We start from the raw sequence: 20,592 nt of genomic DNA on the forward strand, positions 1-20,592 counted from the left end.
TTAAACCTGCTCTTTTGTTTAAAATTTGTGCTACTATAGAAAACACTGTGATAAGCATCTTTGTACATGATGGTTTTTTGTATCATTTGAATAGTTTTCTCCTTCATTAGAAAATAAGATCAAATAGATCAGGAATACAATTTTACTTATCTTTTTGTTTTCAGCAATTAGCATATTTGTAATACATGGTATTTCCTCTATAAATGAATTAAAGCATTGGACTGAAGATTGAGCACACACTTTAGAAAGTCTTTTTCATCAGAGAGAGTGTGTGTGTGATTCCTTGAAATTATTATTCTAACTTCTCAGAACTCAAAGGCAGAGACTAAGCATTCTACCCATGCACAACCCAAATGCACTTGCTAACTACTTACCAAAATGTTGTTATGTTCTTATAAATTAGAAAACTCAAAATCTAACTACCCTGGATTGTTTAACAAAGATAAAGTAAGATACCATGGAAACTTCAAAGAGAAAAGGAGTCTTCAAGCTAAATCAATCTTGTTTCAAATCCTGGCTCTATTATTTAATAGTGTGGGTCCTGCAAATTCTATAAATCTATTTTTTTCTAATTTGTAAAACAGGAATAGTAATGTTTATTTCATGGGATTACTCTGGATTAAATGACATACCTTAATATGGAAGAAACCTAGCACTCAGTTCATGAAACATGGTAGGAACTTACTCAACAGCTGATAAGAACAATAAAAACATCAATCATCAAAATAAACATTTAGTAAAATTATATACTAAGGAGTATATTTATTTCCAATAATGATAAAATTATACTCATTCAAATTATTTAAGAGAAGTGCTTGCAAATGTCTACAAATTCCCAGAATATTGCCTAAGAAAATAAAACTTGTTTCCTCCAAATGAATGTTCACTCAACATAGGTAAATGTTACAAAACTTCCAGTCTATGAATGATAGTGAAACATCAGATATACTATATGAACTATCTTTAAAATTATAAGTGTTTTTTAATCACCAAAATAATACCAATATGAAATTAAGGTAGTTAATGAATATTCTGAAGGTAATTCAGAAAGTGTGGAGGAAAAATGAAGAAAATTAACTATAATGAAATTTCCTTTCTGTTATTGCCAAAAACGAGGGAAGTTAGTTTGTGATGTCATTGAGGTCAATTTTTATATTACCTCTGAGATAGCTGGGAAAAGGGGGATATAAGTCAATATAAGCATGTGCTTCCTATTTTTTCTGGGAACTTCCATTTGACTACAGTTGTATTTCAAAGAAAAATCAAGTTCTTATACATGCAGTGGTCTGCATCTATCCATCAGATGTTTTATTTTATAAAACTGGGATTTAAAGCTAGATGGATGCCCTAAATTTTGGTTGTTGACAATATCTCAGCAGTTCTAATTAGAAAAAATTTTCCTGGAAGACACATGAGCAGGATTCTTAATATTTCAGTACTTTTAATGCTTTAGTTTATAACTGAATGTATGTATGTACATATGTATATATTTTATTGAGAGAAAATAAGAAATTATTTAAAGGAAATCATACAACTGTATTTCAGTAGTATATATTTTTGAAGTTAAATACAGCAAAACAATTAATATAAATGAGCACTTCATTAAAAATCTGTTAAATAAATGTACTCCAGGAGTTCACATAGGGATAAAATTTGTATACTGTGGTAATAAACTACCCACAAATCTCAGTGGCTTACAATACTAAATGTTTATTTCTCGCTCAGGCTACATGTCCATTGTAGGTCAACTGTGGCTATGTTCATGCTGCCTTCACCCTGAAAGTGAAGTCATGGAGTAGTAGCCTCTGTCTGAGTATGGCTGGTCTTCTGGCAGAAGGACAGAGAGATATGGTGAACCATGCACTGACAATAAATCTTCTGCTTGGTAGTGATCTATGTTACATGTATTCCATTAACCAAAGCAAATTGCAGGGCCAAACCTGAGTTTAATGGGACAGGGATGCATTGCAGAAAGGAGTATTTCAGGTCACATGACCAAGTTAGAAGTCAGTGGAGTGAAAAGAATAGTTCTCTGACAGGAAGAAGAGGAAAAATATTGAGAAGAATAATGTACTCCATTATCCGTGAACTCTCCTTTAATAACTATCAATACAATTATTGTAAAGATAAAATGAGGTACAAATACTTAAAGGTTAAGTTTTAATTTACAATGTTAATTTATACTCTTTAAAAGGATAAAGAGAGTGGATGTTAACTAAACTTATTGTGGCAATCATTTCACTATATATACATAGATCAAATCATTACGTTGTACACCTTAAACATGTACAATGTTATATGTCAATTATATCTCAATAAAACTGAAAAATAATTTAAAAGGATAAAGGGGGTAAAGGCTGCATTAGCTAAAATGTTTAGGTTCACAGCAAAAGAGATTTGAATGAATAGTGTAGAAATATCAACTAAGGCTGTTAAGATAAACTTGAATATCTACTGCGGGAGGGAAGCTCATCTCTCAAATATATGTAAATAAATAATATATTATAGATTTACCTGATTTTACCGGTATAAAAGTTTATATATACTTTTTCAGTGGAGGACTAATATTTACTAAAGTTGGGTGTAAGTCTAGGTTGATCTCACTCAAATGAAGGTGGGGTTACTTACAGGTAATAAACAAAGTAGTCTGTTACTTTTGGTGAATTATAGATGAATATCTATATTACTATATGTTTCTACCACAATTCATAAGTAAGCTGAAACTTTATGCTTGTTAAACACACAGTCGTAGCAGGAAGCATTAGCTATAGGACCAGGGTTTGAGTCTCAGTTTTGAAAATAAATGAGTTTGTGCTTTGGTTGATTCCCTACTGACTTGTTTCCTCATTTACAAAACAAAGGCAGTGGGCTATTTGATCCCTAAAGTCTAACTTCTCGTCCTAAAATGTGATAATCATGCTTTCCATATATATACATATATATATATGGAAAGCATGATTATATATGTGTGTGTATATATATAGACATGTATATATACAGATATGTGTATGTATATATATTATATGTATATATATGTATACATGATTTTATATATATATGGAGAGTGAGTCATCCACTCATGATTTGGTAAGACAATCTTTGACAGAGTTCTTGGAATAGATGTCTGGGGTCTTGGTTCTTCTGACTTAAAAGGAAGAAGCATAGGTGTGTTCAATACTTTTTCCTTTTTTCTTTGAACCCTTCTTCACTCATCTTTCATTAAGTCTTCTTTTCTACACGTGCATTTTAAAATACATTTTACCAGACTAATGATTACAACTTTTCCTGCACTTATTTACCTTTTAATTTTTATTTTAGGGTGTGGTGGTATAGAGTCACTTGCGTATGGTTGTGCAGATTGTGTACCGCACAAATCTAGGGCCACTCCTCACATTATCAGTGCATAATCTCTATGGCCTTAAATTACAGTTGTGGGAGTGGCAAAACTTTATTACATTAATATTATACGATACTTCCTTGCACTGGATTCTTCATTTTTGAGTATTATTAAAACAGGACAGTTCATATGATGTAGGCGTTAGTCTAACTGAATGTAAAATATTTCTAATGCTTTTTTTCCCCTATTATTATTCTCTCACACAATTAGAATAATCTTAAACTATTTTTAAAAATACACTACTTGGTTGAACTTTCTATCATACAATTTTTGTTTTTGAATTCTTTAGCGTTGATAAAGCAGATGATGAAGATGATGAGGATTTAACAGTGAACAAAACTTGGGTCTTGGCACCAAAGATTCATGAAGGAGATATAACACAAATTCTCAACTCCTTGCTTCAAGGCTATGACAATAAACTTCGCCCAGATATAGGAGGTAAGTTCGAGTAATCATTCTCGGATTTTGGTAACTGTGAAAGCCACATTTGCTGATGTTATTTTATCATATTTCATATTCCTTGAGTGTCCGATGCGTGTTAGAGACTGCGGGTTTGGCAATTATTATTTGGAATGGTACTGTTTTGAAAGCTTCACAGTTTGACGTGGGAAGAAAGACATCTAAACATTTTCGATGTAATTACTTTACAATTGCTACAACAGAGCAATTTTTGATAAAACTGCCTGAAAAACTAAGAGATATTTCATAAAAGGGAATATTTGAAAGGTATGTAGGCATTCCAATTTTGTGCAGTGCTGCACTGTTTTAGTTAATGTAGAATTATAAGCCTTGAGAGTATATTTAGTGTAGACAATCCAACATTGTTCTTCTTTTTCAAAATTGTTATTCTCAGTTCTGAGCATTTATGCATACATTTTATAACATAAATAACCTCAAAGTTTCCCACTGCAACACTTTAAAACAAACAAAATATGTCAGCCAGATTTTTATTGGGATTGCATTAAATCTATAATCAATATAGGGAAATTGAAATGTTTACCATACTGAATTTTTACTGTACCAAATTCATGATCAGCATATATTCTTCCACATATGTTCAATTTTTTATTAGTGTCTTCTGTAAAGAAGTGCTGAATATATTTTACTAGATTTAATTTTCTATATTTGAAGTTTTAATGTAAGTATAAATAGATTTTTTTTAAATTTTACTTTCTAAGTTTTTATTAGCAGTGTATAGAAATGCAATAGATATTTTGCTAATCTACTCTGTCCTCAGCAGCCTTGCTAAATTTATCAACTTTATTTATTGCTATATTAATGTAGATTTTCTATAAACAGAGAGTAATGACTATTACCAATAATGACTACTTTGCCAATAGAGTTTATTTTGCATATAATGAACATTCTAATTAATTTTCAAAATTATACTTTTTTCATGACATATTGCACTAAGACTAGAGATCAGTGTTGAATAGTCCTGGTTTGTTCCTGATATTAGGGAAAACAGTCTATATTTCACTATTAATTATGATGTTTGATGTAAGCTTCTTTTTTTTTAAGATGCTCTTTGTAGTTCCTTTACCTTCTTATTTTGCTAGGGTTCTTTTTACCTCCCTACTGGTTCAAATGACTTCTGTGCACCTATTGAAACAATCATATTGATCATATTTTGCCCTTTATTCTACTAACGTTTTTTCTGTAACTAACTTTGGCTGATTTTTAAAACTTAAACAAAATTTGCGTGTCTGTAATAAATGTTACTTAGTTGTGACATGGTAATATTTTTAAAATATCACTAGATTCAGTTTGATAATATTTAGTTTTGGAATTTTATATCTATGTTCCTAAAGGGCATTAGCCTGTTATTTTACTTTCTGTAATGTCTTTTTCAGTTTTGGCATCAATATTATGCTAGCATCTACAAATGAGCTATATTTCCCTCTCTTTTCATCTCTGAAAGAGTTATCTAAAATGGATACTATTTCTCCCTTAAATATTTGGAAGAATTACTTGGTGAAGTCATGTTGGCCTAGAGTTTGTATTCTGGGAAAAAATTTTAGCAGTTCAATTACTTTATTAGTTTTGGTTAGTTTTCAAGGAATTTAAATTTTAAAATTTACTTGAGTTAGATTGTTTCATAACATCTTTTATGATATTTTTAATGTTTTTAGGATCTGAGGGCTTTTCTCCTCCACCATTCCTGATATTAGTAATCTATTCTTTCATTTATGAATAAATCTTGAAGGGCTTTAAAATTTTTATAGTTTGTCATAACATCGAATTTTAGCTTTGTCAAATTTCTTTGTTGAAAATTTTCTTAAATTTTATTATTTTACACTATTTTGTTTATTGTTAATCTATTTTCCATGATTTAGTTTTCTGTTTTCCTAGATTATTTTAATTATTTTTTCAAAATAAAATTTAGACTTAATAAAATATTATCTATCCATGAAATTCCCAGAAATCTTTCAGCCATAATGTTAATATTTACATAATCACAGAATCATTACCTAAATCAATAAATTAATATTGATACAATACTATTAACTAATCTACAGACCTTATTCAAATTATGGCAGATACCTCACTGATGTCCTTTTCTTCTGTTCAAAATCCCAACCAAGATCACACATTGCATTTTGTTCTCATGCCTCCATACTCTCCTCCAACCTGGTATAGTTTCTCAGTTTTTCTGTTTGTTTCATAAACATGATAATTTTAAAGTATACTGGCCAGTGGAACGCCCCTCAATTTGTCTGATATTTTCATTATTGGGCTGTGTTTATGCATTTTTGCCAAGAACACCGCAAAAGTGATACTTTGTGCTTTCAGTGTATTGTGTTAGGAGGTATGTGATGTTTATATATCTTATTACTGGTGATGTAAACCACACTTTCGTTAAGTGTGGTTTCTTCCAGGTTTCTTCACTGTGAAGTTATTATCTTTCTTTTTGATTAATAAATATGTTGTGAGGAGATACTGCGCTGGGGAGAAATATGCAGATATTTCTCAGCACACTTTTGTCCATTCCTCTGGTCTCTATCAATGATTCTTACCTGCAAGAGTATTACTGTGATGTTTGTCAAGTAGTAAGTCAATATTATCATCATTCCTTCTACACAAATTAATTGTAATTCTACAGTAAGGAGGATCTATGACTTGTCCAATTGTTTATATATTCACTTATTTATTTACTCAATGTAGACCTCTAGATATATGTCTTATCTTATAGTTTATTATCCTTTACCATCATTATTTATTTTATTGCTCAAAATGAAAATTTGACGACTGGTACATACTATAATTTTATTTCTCTTTTCTTTTATGTTTCTATCATTTTCTGAGCATATCCTTACTTTCTAGCACATAAAATTTTCCAGGCTCCTCTTGATCCAGCAATGGAATTCATCATTTCTCCAAGAACCCTGGTTCCTCTTTTTGTAGAATGGTATTTAGAAACCAAGATGTGAGCACCAGGTGTATTTCTTAATATTGGGTATCATTGCTTCTTGACCTTCTCATTGGGCAGAAGGAGAAAATATATGTTCTACACATACATTCACAGGCATCTATATTTCTATGTCTATCCCTGTGTATATGTATTATAAACCAGAAGTCGATACTGACAGCCTTGATTCCAATCCAAAGACCATAGGATTCATTCTAACCTTTCCCTTTTCCTTATCTGTAATTTCTTTTTCCATCAGGGAGACACCTGGCTCCCATTTACCCATAGTATATTTTATTATTTGTTCAATTCCAGTAAATACATAAAGTAATTCTATAATTTTAACACATCTATTAAAAATTAACTAGAATAAAATATTCATATACAATTTTTTTTGCCTTTATCTTTGCAGTATGTAATCAAAATACTGTTCCTCAAAGTAACTTAGGTTAGTTCTTTTCTTCCCTATCCCCATTCAACGTGGTTATGTTAACCATTTTTTGACAGTTTCATTTCCATGTTACTGGTTATATTCCACTTTGAATGGAATTCATCTATGTTTACTTTTAGCATTTGTATGATTTTATTTCTTTTATTTAATTCCCTGATGCATTTGAATTTTATTCCTGTGTATGGTTTAAATATGAATCTAATTTTTATCTTTTTCAAATGGCTTTTCTGTTGACTCAGCATGAGTTTTTAAAAAGTCAATCTTTGCTTCCATTATTTGAGATGTCAACTTTATCATATATTACATTTTCTTATGTACTTTTGTGATTTCTGTCCTTTCTATCCCATTCTTTTATTTGTTTTTCTATTTATTTGCCACCACACTATATTAACAGTAGAGATTCAACAGTATTTTGAGACTAAAACATTTAGTATTAATATCTTATAGAGCTGGCCCCACCTTATATTTTCATTTTCTTTTGGTTTTCCTTTTCAGTTTTCCTGGCTATTGCGTGTCATTTAAAAAAAAAATAGGAGCTTTATTATCAACAAGTTTAGTTACATTTAAAAAAGAACTTGGTATTTTTATTGGGATTGCGTTAAATTTGTAAATTAACTTTGGGAAAACTAACATCTTTATAACATTGTATCATCTAATATGGGAACATGGGCTGCCTTTCTAAATCTTCATGTTAATTTTGTATCTCTCTGGAATGTTTTAAGATTTACTCATAGATTTTCCACATTTCTTAAATTGAATCCTAAGTATTTAATTTTTTCTCCTGTAAACATTTCCTCAACTGTAATGTCCTCTACCTGATTTCTGGTTTTGTATATCAATGTCATTGATTTATGAATGTTCATTTTATATCTTACTACCTTCCTGCTGCCTTACTGATTTTTTGGTTAGTTTAAGCATCATTTGTTTTCAAAATATGCTATCATACCATATACAAAAAGTTATTTATTTTATTTACCAACTCATATGCAACTAATCGAATTTTCTTGTCTAAAAGCGTTATGATGTTTCATTGTCTAATATGTCTAACATAATAATGAATAGTAGTGGAGATAATGGGTAATTTTGCCTCATTTTAGTTCTCATGGAAATGACTCTAGTGTTTCTTCATATGAATATTCACATTAAGAACTTATCCCTTGATTTGCTTGATTTAGTTTTAAAATCAGGAATTGGTATTGAAATTTTTCAAAGCCTTTTTCAACATTTCCGGAAATAATTTTGAGTTTTATCCTCTTTAAATCTATTAGTATGGTGTATAGTATTAATTGAAACAATTTGCATTCTGAACTAAAGCTCTCTTGGTCATGATATATTATAAACTTAATGAGGTATTGGATTCTGCTTGCTAATATATTATTTAGTATTTTGTATTGGTATTTATAAGTGATATTCATCTTCTATTTTACTTTTGAGTACTGTCTTCATTTGTTTTAGCCATCCTTTTACATTTGTTTCATGAAAAGGTATTTTCCTTCATTCTCAAAGGTCTAGCACTTTATCCAGGTGTTAGCATCATCTGACTTTTGGAGGTTTGATGGAATTCCATTATAAATTCATCCAGGTCTTGTGCTTTTTGGAAATAGTCACTTTGATCACTTTGTTTTCCTATGAAAATTGGTCTGTTTGTGCTTTCTACTCATTTTTGGTAATCTGTATTTGCCTAGGAAAACTATCTCTTTTATTTAGGTTTTCAAGTTTACTTGCAAAGAAGTCTTCAAAGTAATTTCTTAGGATTAAAAAAAACAAACTTTTTCTGTTTCAATGTTTAGTTCCCATTTGTTATTTCCTATTTTATATTTTGTATTATTACCCCCTTTTTTCTGATCAAGAAAATTAAGAGAAGTGGATTTTTTCAGAATTTCCATTATTAACGAATGAGCTCTACTGTTTTTCTATTAACTACCTTGTAATTTCTACTTTGTCTTTATTATAACCTTCATTATATTTTATTTTGTTTTGCTTTTTTTTTGAGTTGGAAATTTAATGATTTCTTTTCCCTCTTCAATTTTTGGTGTGTTACTCTCTGTATTTCCCTTTTTCTCCTGTAGATTTTGCCTCATAAAGGTAAATGCATTGTTATTTGGTGTATAAATATTTTGTGTTATAGCTTCATAATGACTCTCAAGGCTTTAAACATTAAAGAGTTGTTTTTATTGAGATGGTTAAATTGATGCCAATTACTTATCACAAGAAACAGAAATCTGTACTTCCATTTTACTCATCATATTTCACTATTATTATTTGACACTCTCTTTTCTTTCAATTAATGTCAGTTCCCTGAAGGTAGAAAGCACCCTATCCCTCGTTGCTAAAACAATGTCTGAAACATAAATTATGTTCATTTAATACTGACTGAGTGAACTTTTCTGAATAGAATCTAGCGTGTATAATCTTTTAATTTCATGTGTAAGTATTTTGACAGTTGTCCTACTTCATGAATTTAGCATTTTACCTAAATTATTTCAGATCAAGATTTGGACTTTCAAATGCTATATACATCTGTGACATCACATCGTTTAATAGATTAGACAAAACATGTCCTAAGTACCTTGATAATTATACCATGCATAGCAGCATTTGTATCTGTGCATCTCAGATTATACAAAATGAATTATTTAATTGTTCACATGATTTGTAGGCATTCCTTTCTGTCCAAAATTTGTGTTAACATCTTTCTTCTTCATTAATTATGAAAATAAATTTAATGAATTTACTGAGGATTTCTGAAATTAATAAGGAATTAATATTAAAAGGCTTCATAATTCTAGTAAAGCTTTAATTACGTTATGTTGAATTTTATTTTTTATTTCTTAACAACTTTTCAGGTAGAGTCTACAGCTTTTCAAACAATTTCAGTGATTTAAATAGTTTGATTTAATCTAAAAAATTACTATCCCAATAGATTTAAAGCTATCCCTCTCCCAGAATAGATGATAGACATGTACCACTAGACAGGGACTTGGGGTGAGAAGGGGAGGATCTGCTTTTTTATTCCATCTGTTTAATTCTTCTAAGTTTCTAGTGATGGGAACATGCAGGAGATATGAGGAGTTAACTAGGTGCAGTTTGAAACTTTTGTCTTCTTAGTTTTTATTTCTTTTTGGGTTAACACCAAATGGCCCTTGGTACACTTTGAGAGGCAAACATATAAATAGTGAGGGTAGGAGGGTAGGAATAGAGTAGAAATGCTTTATGTTGTTGTTCATAGGCATTTTATACTGCTCACTTCCTTGACCTGGGGAATCTAGAGGCTTCTCTATATCTTCCACCTGCCTTAGCTCCTTTCATCAACAATCTAGTCTGGAGATACGTGCTGCTGGTGGCCAAAAAACTGGTAAGATGCCTCTGGTCCAGTTATTTTCTTTTGATGTGAATTGTACCCACAAGAAAATAAAATATCCTAGACATTCCAAAGAGTGGGTGTGCAGATACTCCATTGCTTCTCTTTCTTTAAATCTCCTCTCCAACTTTCTTTTCCCCTGATCAGGTGTAGGAGCAGGAGCAGGTTGCTTAGTCTGCTGTCTAAAGAGACATTAAACTACAGAATAAGAGATCAGTCTTTCATTCTCCTAAGAAGAAATTCAAAATAATTAAATTTACATATATTTAATATATGTTATATATATTAAAAGCAGTCATACATTTGTGAGTATTGAATACTTGAAATTGGTTATTGACTATTGAGTACTTGAAATGTGGTTAGTATGGCTAAATTTCAATTAAATTTAATTAATTTCTATTTAAATATAAGTAGTAATATGTACTGTGCAGAGTAGCATTTTATCTGTTCATCTCAGAGTATACATAATAAATGACTTAAGACTCTTCAAAAAGTGATGTTGGGAAAGCTGGACAGCTACATGTAAGTCAATGAAATTTGAACACTCCCTCATACCATATACAAAAATAAACTCAAAATGGCTTAAAGACCTAAATATAAGACATGACAACATAAAACTCTTAGAAAAGAACATAGACAAAACATTCTCTGACATAAATTGTAGCAATATTTTCTTAGATCAGTGTCCCGAGGAAAAATAAATAAAAGCAAAAATAAACAAATGGGACCTAATTAAACTCAAAAGCTTTCGCACAGCAAAGGAAATCATCAACAAAACGAAAAGACAGCTTATGGGATGAGAGAAAATATTTGCAAACGATGCGACCAACAAGGAGTTAATATCCAAAATATACAAACAGCACATACAACTCAATATCGAAAAAACAAACAACCCAATCAAAATGGGCAGAAGACCTATATAGACATTTTTCCAAAGAAGACATACAGATGGCCTAGAGGCAGATGAAAAGATGCTCATACCACTAATTATTAGAGAAATGCAAATCAAAACTACAATGAGGTATCACCTCACACTGGTCAGAATGGTTATCATCAAAAAGTCTACAAATAATAAATGCTGGAGAAGGTGTGGAGAAAAGGGATCTCTTGTACACTGTTGTTGGGAATGCAAATTGGTGCCTCCACTATGGAAAATAGTATGGAGTTTCCTTAAAAAAATAAAAATAGAGCTACCATATGATCCAGCAATCCCACTCCCTGGTACATACCCAGAAAAAACAAAAACCTAATTCAAAAAGATACATGTGCCCCAGTGTTCACAGCAGCACTATTTATAATAGCCAAGACATAGACACAACCCAAGCGCCCATCAACAGATCGGTTAAAGAAGATAAGCTATATATATGATATATATACATATATGTATATATATATATATAAATATATATAAAGGAATATTACTCAGCCATAAAAGGGAACAAAATATTGCCATTTGCAGCAACATGGATGGACCTAGAGAATATTATACCTAGTGAAGTATGTAAGACAGAGAAAGACAAATACTATGTGATATCACTTATATGTGGAATCTAAAAAATAATACAAAGACTCTATATACAAAACAGAAAAAGACTCACAGGCATAGAAAACAAACTTATGGTTACCAAAGGGGAGAGAGAGGGGAGGAGGGACAAGTTAGGAGTATGGGATTAACAGATACAAAGTACTATATAAAATGCATAAAATAGATAAGCAACAAGGATTTACTATATAGCACAGGGAATTATAATCAATATCTTGTAATAATCTGTAATGGAATATAATCAGAAAAAAATAACTGAATCACTATGCTGAACACCTGAAACTAACACAATAGTATAAATCAAATATACTTCAATAAAAAATTTGAAAACAAACAAATATGAATAATTATTAAAGTGATCTTTTTAGGCATTCTTTTCTGTCCAAAATTTATGTTAGTATCTTTTCTAGGTGTCTGTGTTAGTATCTACTAGCTAAGGTATTAGACAGCACAGTCTTAAGTATCTATTTATCCATATCTACCTTTTCTTCCATGTGTATCCAAGTGTCTATTTGTCCATATGTAACCTGGGGAAGGAGATGGCAAATGTTAGTTGACATTCCTTGTTAGTAAGGCCTGGGAAGAAGTATCTGGACCCAAATATAACATCTTTGTGTTGAGAACCCCTGCTGTCTGTTCTAGGGCAATAAGACATATTAGTCATAGTTCTTTCAAAATCTGTATATTATAACTGCAATATCCAGATCAGTGGGACTATTTCTGTTTTGATACCATTTAGGGGCAATAAGAAAAGACCATTAATCTTATTTTCCAGGATTAGAGTTTTTGACTGACTTAAATTAATTTTAATATCCAAAGTGACCAAAAAGCTACATATTATGCTAAAGATATCTTAGACAATTGGAATACAGCATGGTTAAAAATAAGTATGAAGAAAATATTTTTAAAATTCATTTTAGTTTATATCTTCTGATTGATAACCGATTACCCACCCAGAGTGGGCTCTCTTCAGTTTTGCCTTAACTACCTGGAAACTCGATGTTGAGCTCCCTGTTTTTTTCTTTCTTTCTCTTTTCCTTCCTCTTTGTATTTGCTGGATTACTAAGTTGCCTGGAATGTCTATTTCTATATACTCACTTCCACTAGGAGTCTACTTATATTCTGGTGAGATACTTAAAGCAAAGTACTTAGAAGTCACAGCACAGAAAGAGGCCTTGCAAAAATAATTCAGTGTCATCTTTACCTGTCTTCCCTTTATCTATCAAAAATGTAATTTGCTGTGGCAGTACATGCTTTTCCCAGTCATTGTTGTACTATCACAAAAAACAGATCTTTGTTCTCTGTGTGTATTGATGAATTAAACATAGTGTGCCCACTTTCTAAATATCATTTAATAAGCTTGGAATAGCAATTTTCTTTTAGTTTCATTTTTCTACTTTTGAATTGAAGTATGGTGTTTTCCTTTTAAATATCACTGAAATTCTGCAATTGGACACACTTTCTACTGAGAAAATCATAAAGCCAAGAAAGTACTTACTCAATTACTAAGAATCCTGTATTTTAAGTGATTTCACCCAAAAGTATTGTTCATACCATAAATCAATGAAAGCAGTAATAAGTCATTATTAAGGAACAATTACAGATTTCCGTTGTTTTCCTTTTTATATTTTGAAGCATATAAGCACTAGCTGTAGTTTCAAAATTAATCTGAAATATTTTAATTCACTTTCAGGTTTATTCTACTTCGTGTTTTGGGGATGAAGTTTAAAGGATTGGATCAAATGATAGCATCTCAAAGTTATAAAATGATATACATAATAACTCAAAAAATGCTCATAGTTTGCAAATATATATTCATTGTGTAATTTATTGAATATCTTCTCTGTGAATAGCAATGTTCTACGTTGGACTTACTGATGTAATATATCTTTTGTCCCATCTCAGAAGGACTTGATGTATGTGCACCATGAAATATCTCAGTGTGGCTCAAGCCCTAATGCCAGAGTTAATATTTTTGTAACATACATATATTTGCCTTATAGTTAGCTAAGGAAATGTTGATATCAAGAAACCAGGACAGATCACTCATATCTACAGCTTTCTCTACTGTAAAATGTGAAAAGTATGTCCTGTAAATAAAAATGTCCTCAAGAATATTACTCAGCCATAAAAAGAAACGAAATTGAGTTATTTGTAGTGAGGTGGATAGACTTAGAGTCTGTCATACAGAGTGAAGTAAGTCAGAAAGAGAAAATCAAATACCATATGCTAACACATATATATGGAATCTAAAACAAAAACAAAAACAAATGGTTCTGAAGAACCTAGGGGCAGGACAGGAATAAAGACTCAGACGTAGAGAATGGACTTGAGGACACGGGGAGGGGGAAAGGTAAGCGGAGACGAAGTGAGAGAGTGGCATGGACTTATATATACTACCAAATGTAAAATAGAGAGCTAGTGGGAAGAAGCCACATAGCACAGGGAGATCAGTTCAGTGCTTTGTGACCACCTAGAGGGGTGGGATAGGGAGGGTTGGAGGGAGACGCAAGAGGGAGGAGATATGGGGATATAAGTATATGTATAGCTGATTCGCTTTGTTATAAAGCAGAAACTAACACATCATTGTGAAGCAATTATACTCCAATAAAGATGTTTAAAAAAAATCATTTAGTTCTTGGCATAAGCAGTGTTCAGCCCCAAGTATCATGCAATAGAGAGCAGGCACTCAGTTTTTGTTGATTTATCAGATGAACTGAAAAAATCTAATCAGATAAGACTGGTACATTGCACTTAATTGCTTATAACCGGTAATAAATATACTAAATGATACTAATAAACCTATTGTTATTAATTGACTTTCATAAAAACCACTCTGTAAATCTAGTTATAATTAGCTTAATTATATGATATTTATTGGTTACAATTCATAGCTAGTCAAACATAAATGGAAAATGATTAAAGCAACTCATCTCAGAAGTCATCAGCTTAGGTTAAGCTATATAACCTTCTATAAGTCATAGAAGCTACTTTTATTTAAGAAATCTAATTGTTGGCTACTAGATCGAATTACATTGTCATGTATCATGTAAATCTAGAAACCTATAGTTTTGCATACTAAGACTATATCTAACAAATCCCATTTATTTTTCTAGCTAAGAAAATATGTATGTCATGTAATAAAATATTTGCTTGAGGAAAAACAAACTAAATAAATACTGTATGTTTTTCTAAGTGTAGGGCTTTTTATAATTTCAAAGATTAAAAATAAATATGGTTTTTAAATAATACAGGCACTGTTTTCCAAAATGCCTCAAGTTTTCCATGGAAGCTTACCAGCCTGGAAGCTCTGACAGACTAAAAGTTACTAAGATAGGGAGACTTGAGGCAGGATAGGGACTCAGACAGGCAGATTCAGCTATGTACTAGAGGAGGGGGTTCATCCTGCAAGGTCTAATATAGCACCTGCATTGTAAGAGTGGTAAGTACTGGGCCAGAAAGGGAAATCACATAAACTTATCCGGAAAGGATAACCGAGTATACAGTACTGGAAACATGTTTACTTTAGCATAGAAACTTTCAGTGTACAAGGTGGTTTTTCTGCTTTATTTTATTTGCATTATCTCTATGTAAATCTCCGTGAGATCTATGACAGATTTTCTTCTCACAATGTCTTTTTCCCTTCTTGTCTACTTTATGAAACCTTTATATGCATTCCTCAACAAGTATTTGCTGAATCAGTAAATGTGCCCTTTATGCTTTATATGGCAGGGGGTAGGGAGTAAAAAGAAACTATGTGAAAATGTTTTTCATAGTGAACAAAAAAATCTCACGAGTATAAGTTATCATCATTATGGTAAATCTCATTATAGCATGCCAAAAATACCTGACAAAGGTTCAAAGCCCAAATCACAATCAAATATGAACTATTGCAGATATTAGTTAATCATATCAATTAACATGTAAAAGGCTGACCTGTGCTGCACATTTGATAGAATATAAGAATACAACATATACCATTTAAATACTAACTTGGAAAACACAAATGGTTATGTACAAAACACAACAGATGAAGTCCACAGGGATGGCTGTACAATATACTCTGAGAATTAGATGAAAATACACCTTTCACTGGAACCAGCTATAAACAACTGAAAGGAATTTTGTTAACAAGAGAGGAAGGAGGTGTGAACAAATTTAATGAAGCTCCTTACAAGAATCAGACCTGGATGCAGACGCTTCAGATCTATCACCCCCTTTAATCATCATAACTACGCTTCAAGCTCTAGTGTGTGCCGGATCTAGCTTATACTGGCTCACAATAACCACTCATTATATATTGTCCCGACTCTGTATTCAGTCACTTCACACTAGTATCTTTAAATCATTCATTGTGGGAGTATTTACAACATTGAAATCAGCAAAAGGTACAAATCGGGGCTTTTTTTCTCCCAGTCCAAGAGCAAGTTTGTTAACATTTGCTAGCACATCATGATATGCACTAAGTAGGATAACATAACAATGTTTAGGCTCTAAAATCCATCTAATCCTAAAATTCTATGACTATTGCAGAGCAAATTACCTAGCATTTTTAACTGAATAAACTTCTGTAGTTTTAATGGATGATTTAGAAAGTTTTAGGCGGTACACTGGGAGATTTTTAGTCAAAAATGGTAATTTTTAGTTACATAATTTATTTGTAAAATGAAAAGGTTGTTGTGTTTATATAATGGGCCATGCTTCCTCATTTAATAATGAGAATGTTTTATTATTGAAACTGTAAAATAGTAATAGTTATTAAGATTTATTTAAATAAGATTTATTTAAGACAACCTATGATTATATCTTTGACCATTCTTTTTTTTTTTAACATCTTTATTGGAGTATAATTGCTTTACAGTGGTGTGTTAGTTTCTGCTTTATAACAAAGTGAATCAGTTATACATATACATATATCCCCATATCTCCTCCCTCTTGCGTCTCCCTCCCACCCTCCCTATCCCACCCCTCTAGGTGGTCACAACGCACCCAGCTGATCTCCCTGTGCTATGTGGCTGCTTCCCACTAGCGATCTATTTTACATTTGGTAGTATATATAAGTCCATGCCCTCTCTCACTTCATCCCAGCTTACTCTTCCCCCTCCCCATGTCCTCAACTCCATTCTCTATGTCTGCGTCTTTATTCCTGTCCTGCCCCTAGGTTCTTCAGAACCATTTGTTTTTGTTTTTGTTTTTTTTAGATTCCATATATATGTGTTAGCGTATGGTATTTGTTTTCCTGTTTCTGACTTACTTCACTCTGTATGACAGACTCGATAAGTCCATCCACCTCACTATAAATAACTCAATTTCATTTTTTTTATGGCTGAGTAATATTCCATTGTATATATGTGCCACATCTTTTTTATCCATTCATCTGTTGATGGACACTTAGGTTGCTTCCATGTCCTGGCTACTGTAAATAGAGCTGCAGTGAACATTGTGGTACATGACTCTTTCTGAATTATGGTTTTCTCAGGGTATATGCCCAGTAGTGGGATTGCTGGGTCGTATGGTAGTTCTATTTTCAGTTGACCATTCTTTATATTGGTATTTTGCAGTGAGGCCCACAGTAATTGAAACTGATGTTTATGTAAACAGCATTGGACCAGTTGATCCCATAAATATGGTGAGTAATGAATATTAAAAATAGTTATCTGGCATAGAGTTCTGGAGTATATATATATACCACAATAATATAGAAAGAATAGAAAGAATACGTGAATAATTTCTGATAACTAATTCTGAATGAGTTCAGGGCAACAGGTGCAATTAATGATTCGTTGGTTGTGCATAGGCTGACCCCAAGATATAGAGATGACTTTGCAGATGGTAGAGTTATTTTTTGAGATAGGGAATATAGCCATATGTGCCCTCAGATGCTGAAGGCACATTCAGGAGGAACTGTCCAGTAATGATTTGGATTTTAATTTCCAGGAAGAAGTTAGGACTGGAAATAGATGTAAATTGGGGAGGGAAGAGGGACAAGCCGCATAAAATATAGCTTAAAGCCTCAAGAAATGATCCAAGGAGGATGCAGATTAAGAGGAACACAGATCTGAGAATCAGATGGTATTTATAATGAGGTCAATGCATGTAAAATACAGGTGGAAGAAAGAGAAATGCAGAAAAGGGACATACTCAGAAAAGTCAGAGGGCAGGAGAAGAACCAGGGAGAAGATGATATTGTATAATCTGAGGAAGAAAAGAGAATGGAAAAGAAGGAACTAATAATCAGTTGTCAACATACATCAGAATCCAGTGATAAATGGAATAAATTGGGCCCACTGGTGTTGGTTATATGGTACTGGTTATCTCTGCTAGATGAAATTCAGTGGAAAAGTGAAAGAAAGAAAAGAATAACAGCTGAATCGTATGTCTCTCCTCCATCCTCAAAATCGATCTCCTATCCAACTTCTTGTCACAGAGCTAGAAATAAGGGTTCTGCAGTGATAGACATGCAATCATGTGTGGATTTCAAGGTGATGGTGAGTAAGTGGGAATGCAGGTTAATTTTATGAACTACTATTTTGAGAAATTTGACTTAGAAGAGAATGAGATAAGAGTTTGGTGGTAGAGAGGGAAGAAAGAGAGTAAAAGAGAAATATGAGCAAGAGAGAATATGAGAAAATGTCAAGGAAAGGTCATTTAGGATGGAAAATGGAAAAGTTTGTAACTATGCTTTACCTCTTATACACAGAATAGTTTTCATTACCATTTGAAAGACATAATTAATAACCCACAGACATTATTTAAAATAGGATGAAAATGTGCTGTTCCAAACCCTAATGATCCCATTTCTGTGAGTCAAACTACTTGGTCCCATTCAATGAGCTCAATCATGTGTTATGTTCATCTCCTTTGATTTGGCCACCTGTGTTACTCTCTCAGGCTGCCATAACAAAGTGCCAGAGACTGCTGGCTCAAACAACAGAAATTTCAGACATTTATGTCTCCAGTTTTTAAGGACAGAAGTCCAAATCAAGGTGTCAGCAACTTTGCTTTCTTCTCAGGCCTTTCTCCTTGGTTTGCAGATGGCCACCTTCTCACTGTGTCATCACATGGGCTTTCTTCAGTGCATGTATTTCCCTGGTGCTTTTTGTGTAACCAAATTTTCCCTTCTATAAAGACAGCAGTCAGATTGGATTTGGGACCACCCTAAAGATCTCATTTTAACTTAATCATCTATTTAACTTTAATCATCTAAATCATCTATTTTAACTTAATCATCATTTTAACTTAATCATCTATTTAAAGGCCCTATCTTCAAATACAGTCACATTCTGAGGTACTGGGGGTTAGGGCTTCAACATATGAATTTTGGGAGGACACCATTTAGCCCATAACATCATGCAAAGATAATTCTCTAACACTTTGATGATTTTTCTCCCTAACTTCATTTATTCATTATTACAACAAATTGTCTCTTTATTACTGATCTTAACCACTTTATGCCTGAATAACCATTATTATATACTTGTCTGTGTCTGCTTATTCTTATAGTATTACAGTCATGCTCAGTTTTTCTCTTACTCAATATGATGTTCACATGATTGTCATTAACTTTCACAGCTGCCTATATTGATTACCGTACTGACAGCATTTTGGCCACACCATAATGGACATCTTTGTTGCCTTAGTGCAAATGAATATGAACTGGCTTGGGATAAGTTGAATTTGAGAGTCTGAAAATAGGAGCCAACTGCTCCAGGGGGAAGGGCTGGAGCAAATATTTATCAGGGATTAGCTAAACCTCTGAGGAACTGGAAAAACAGTGTTAAAGAAAGAAGGAAAAAGAAACAAATATCAGACCTTGAGGAACATATATTGGGTTGGCCAAAATGTTCATTCGTTTTTTCCTGTAAGATGGCTCTAGTAGCTCTTAGTTGTCTTTAACTTAATTTGAAACAATTTTGTTAGATTGTATTGTGACAACTGTCATATCAGCATGCATTAAAAAAAAAAAAACTTACCAAACTGAGGAATTTTTGTGTAGCCATTTTAATACTGAAGATGGAAGAAAAAAAGCAACATTTTCAGCATATTACGCTTTATTATTTCAAGAAAGGTAAAAACGCAACTGAAACGTAAAAAAAGATTTGTGCAGTGTATGGAGAAGGTGCTGTGACTGATCAAACCTGTCAGAAGTGGTTTGCGAAGTTTCGTGCTGGAGATTTCTCTCTGGACGATGCCCCACGGTCGGGTAGACCAGTTGAAGTTGATAGGGATCAAATCAAGACATTCATTGAGAACAATCAACGTTATACCACGTGAGAGATAGCTGACATACTCAAAATATCCAAATCAAGCATTGAAAATCATTTGCACCAGCTTGGTTATGTTAATCACTTTGATGTTTGGGTTCCACATAAGTTAAGTAAAAAAACCTTCTTGACCGTATTTCCGCGTGTGATTCTCTATTGAAACGTAA

The 20,592-nt window shown here is 32.3% G+C and overlaps 1 protein-coding gene across 1 annotated transcript in view; it reads left to right on the top strand.

Moving 5' to 3' along the window:
- GABRG1 (gamma-aminobutyric acid type A receptor subunit gamma1) overlaps positions 1-20,592 on the top strand; it is a 63,141-nt gene that overhangs the window by 13,490 nt on the left and 29,059 nt on the right. The window contains exons 2-3 of the mRNA XM_059924126.1: positions 3,687-3,835; positions 17,723-17,790. Of these exons, the coding sequence (XP_059780109.1) occupies positions 3,687-3,835; positions 17,723-17,790 (217 nt within the window). The remainder of the gene's footprint in view (positions 1-3,686; positions 3,836-17,722; positions 17,791-20,592) is intronic.

Source organism: Balaenoptera ricei, chromosome 5 (genome assembly GCF_028023285.1).
Source record: "Balaenoptera ricei isolate mBalRic1 chromosome 5, mBalRic1.hap2, whole genome shotgun sequence".
Lineage (NCBI taxonomy): Eukaryota > Metazoa > Chordata > Mammalia > Artiodactyla > Balaenopteridae > Balaenoptera > Balaenoptera ricei.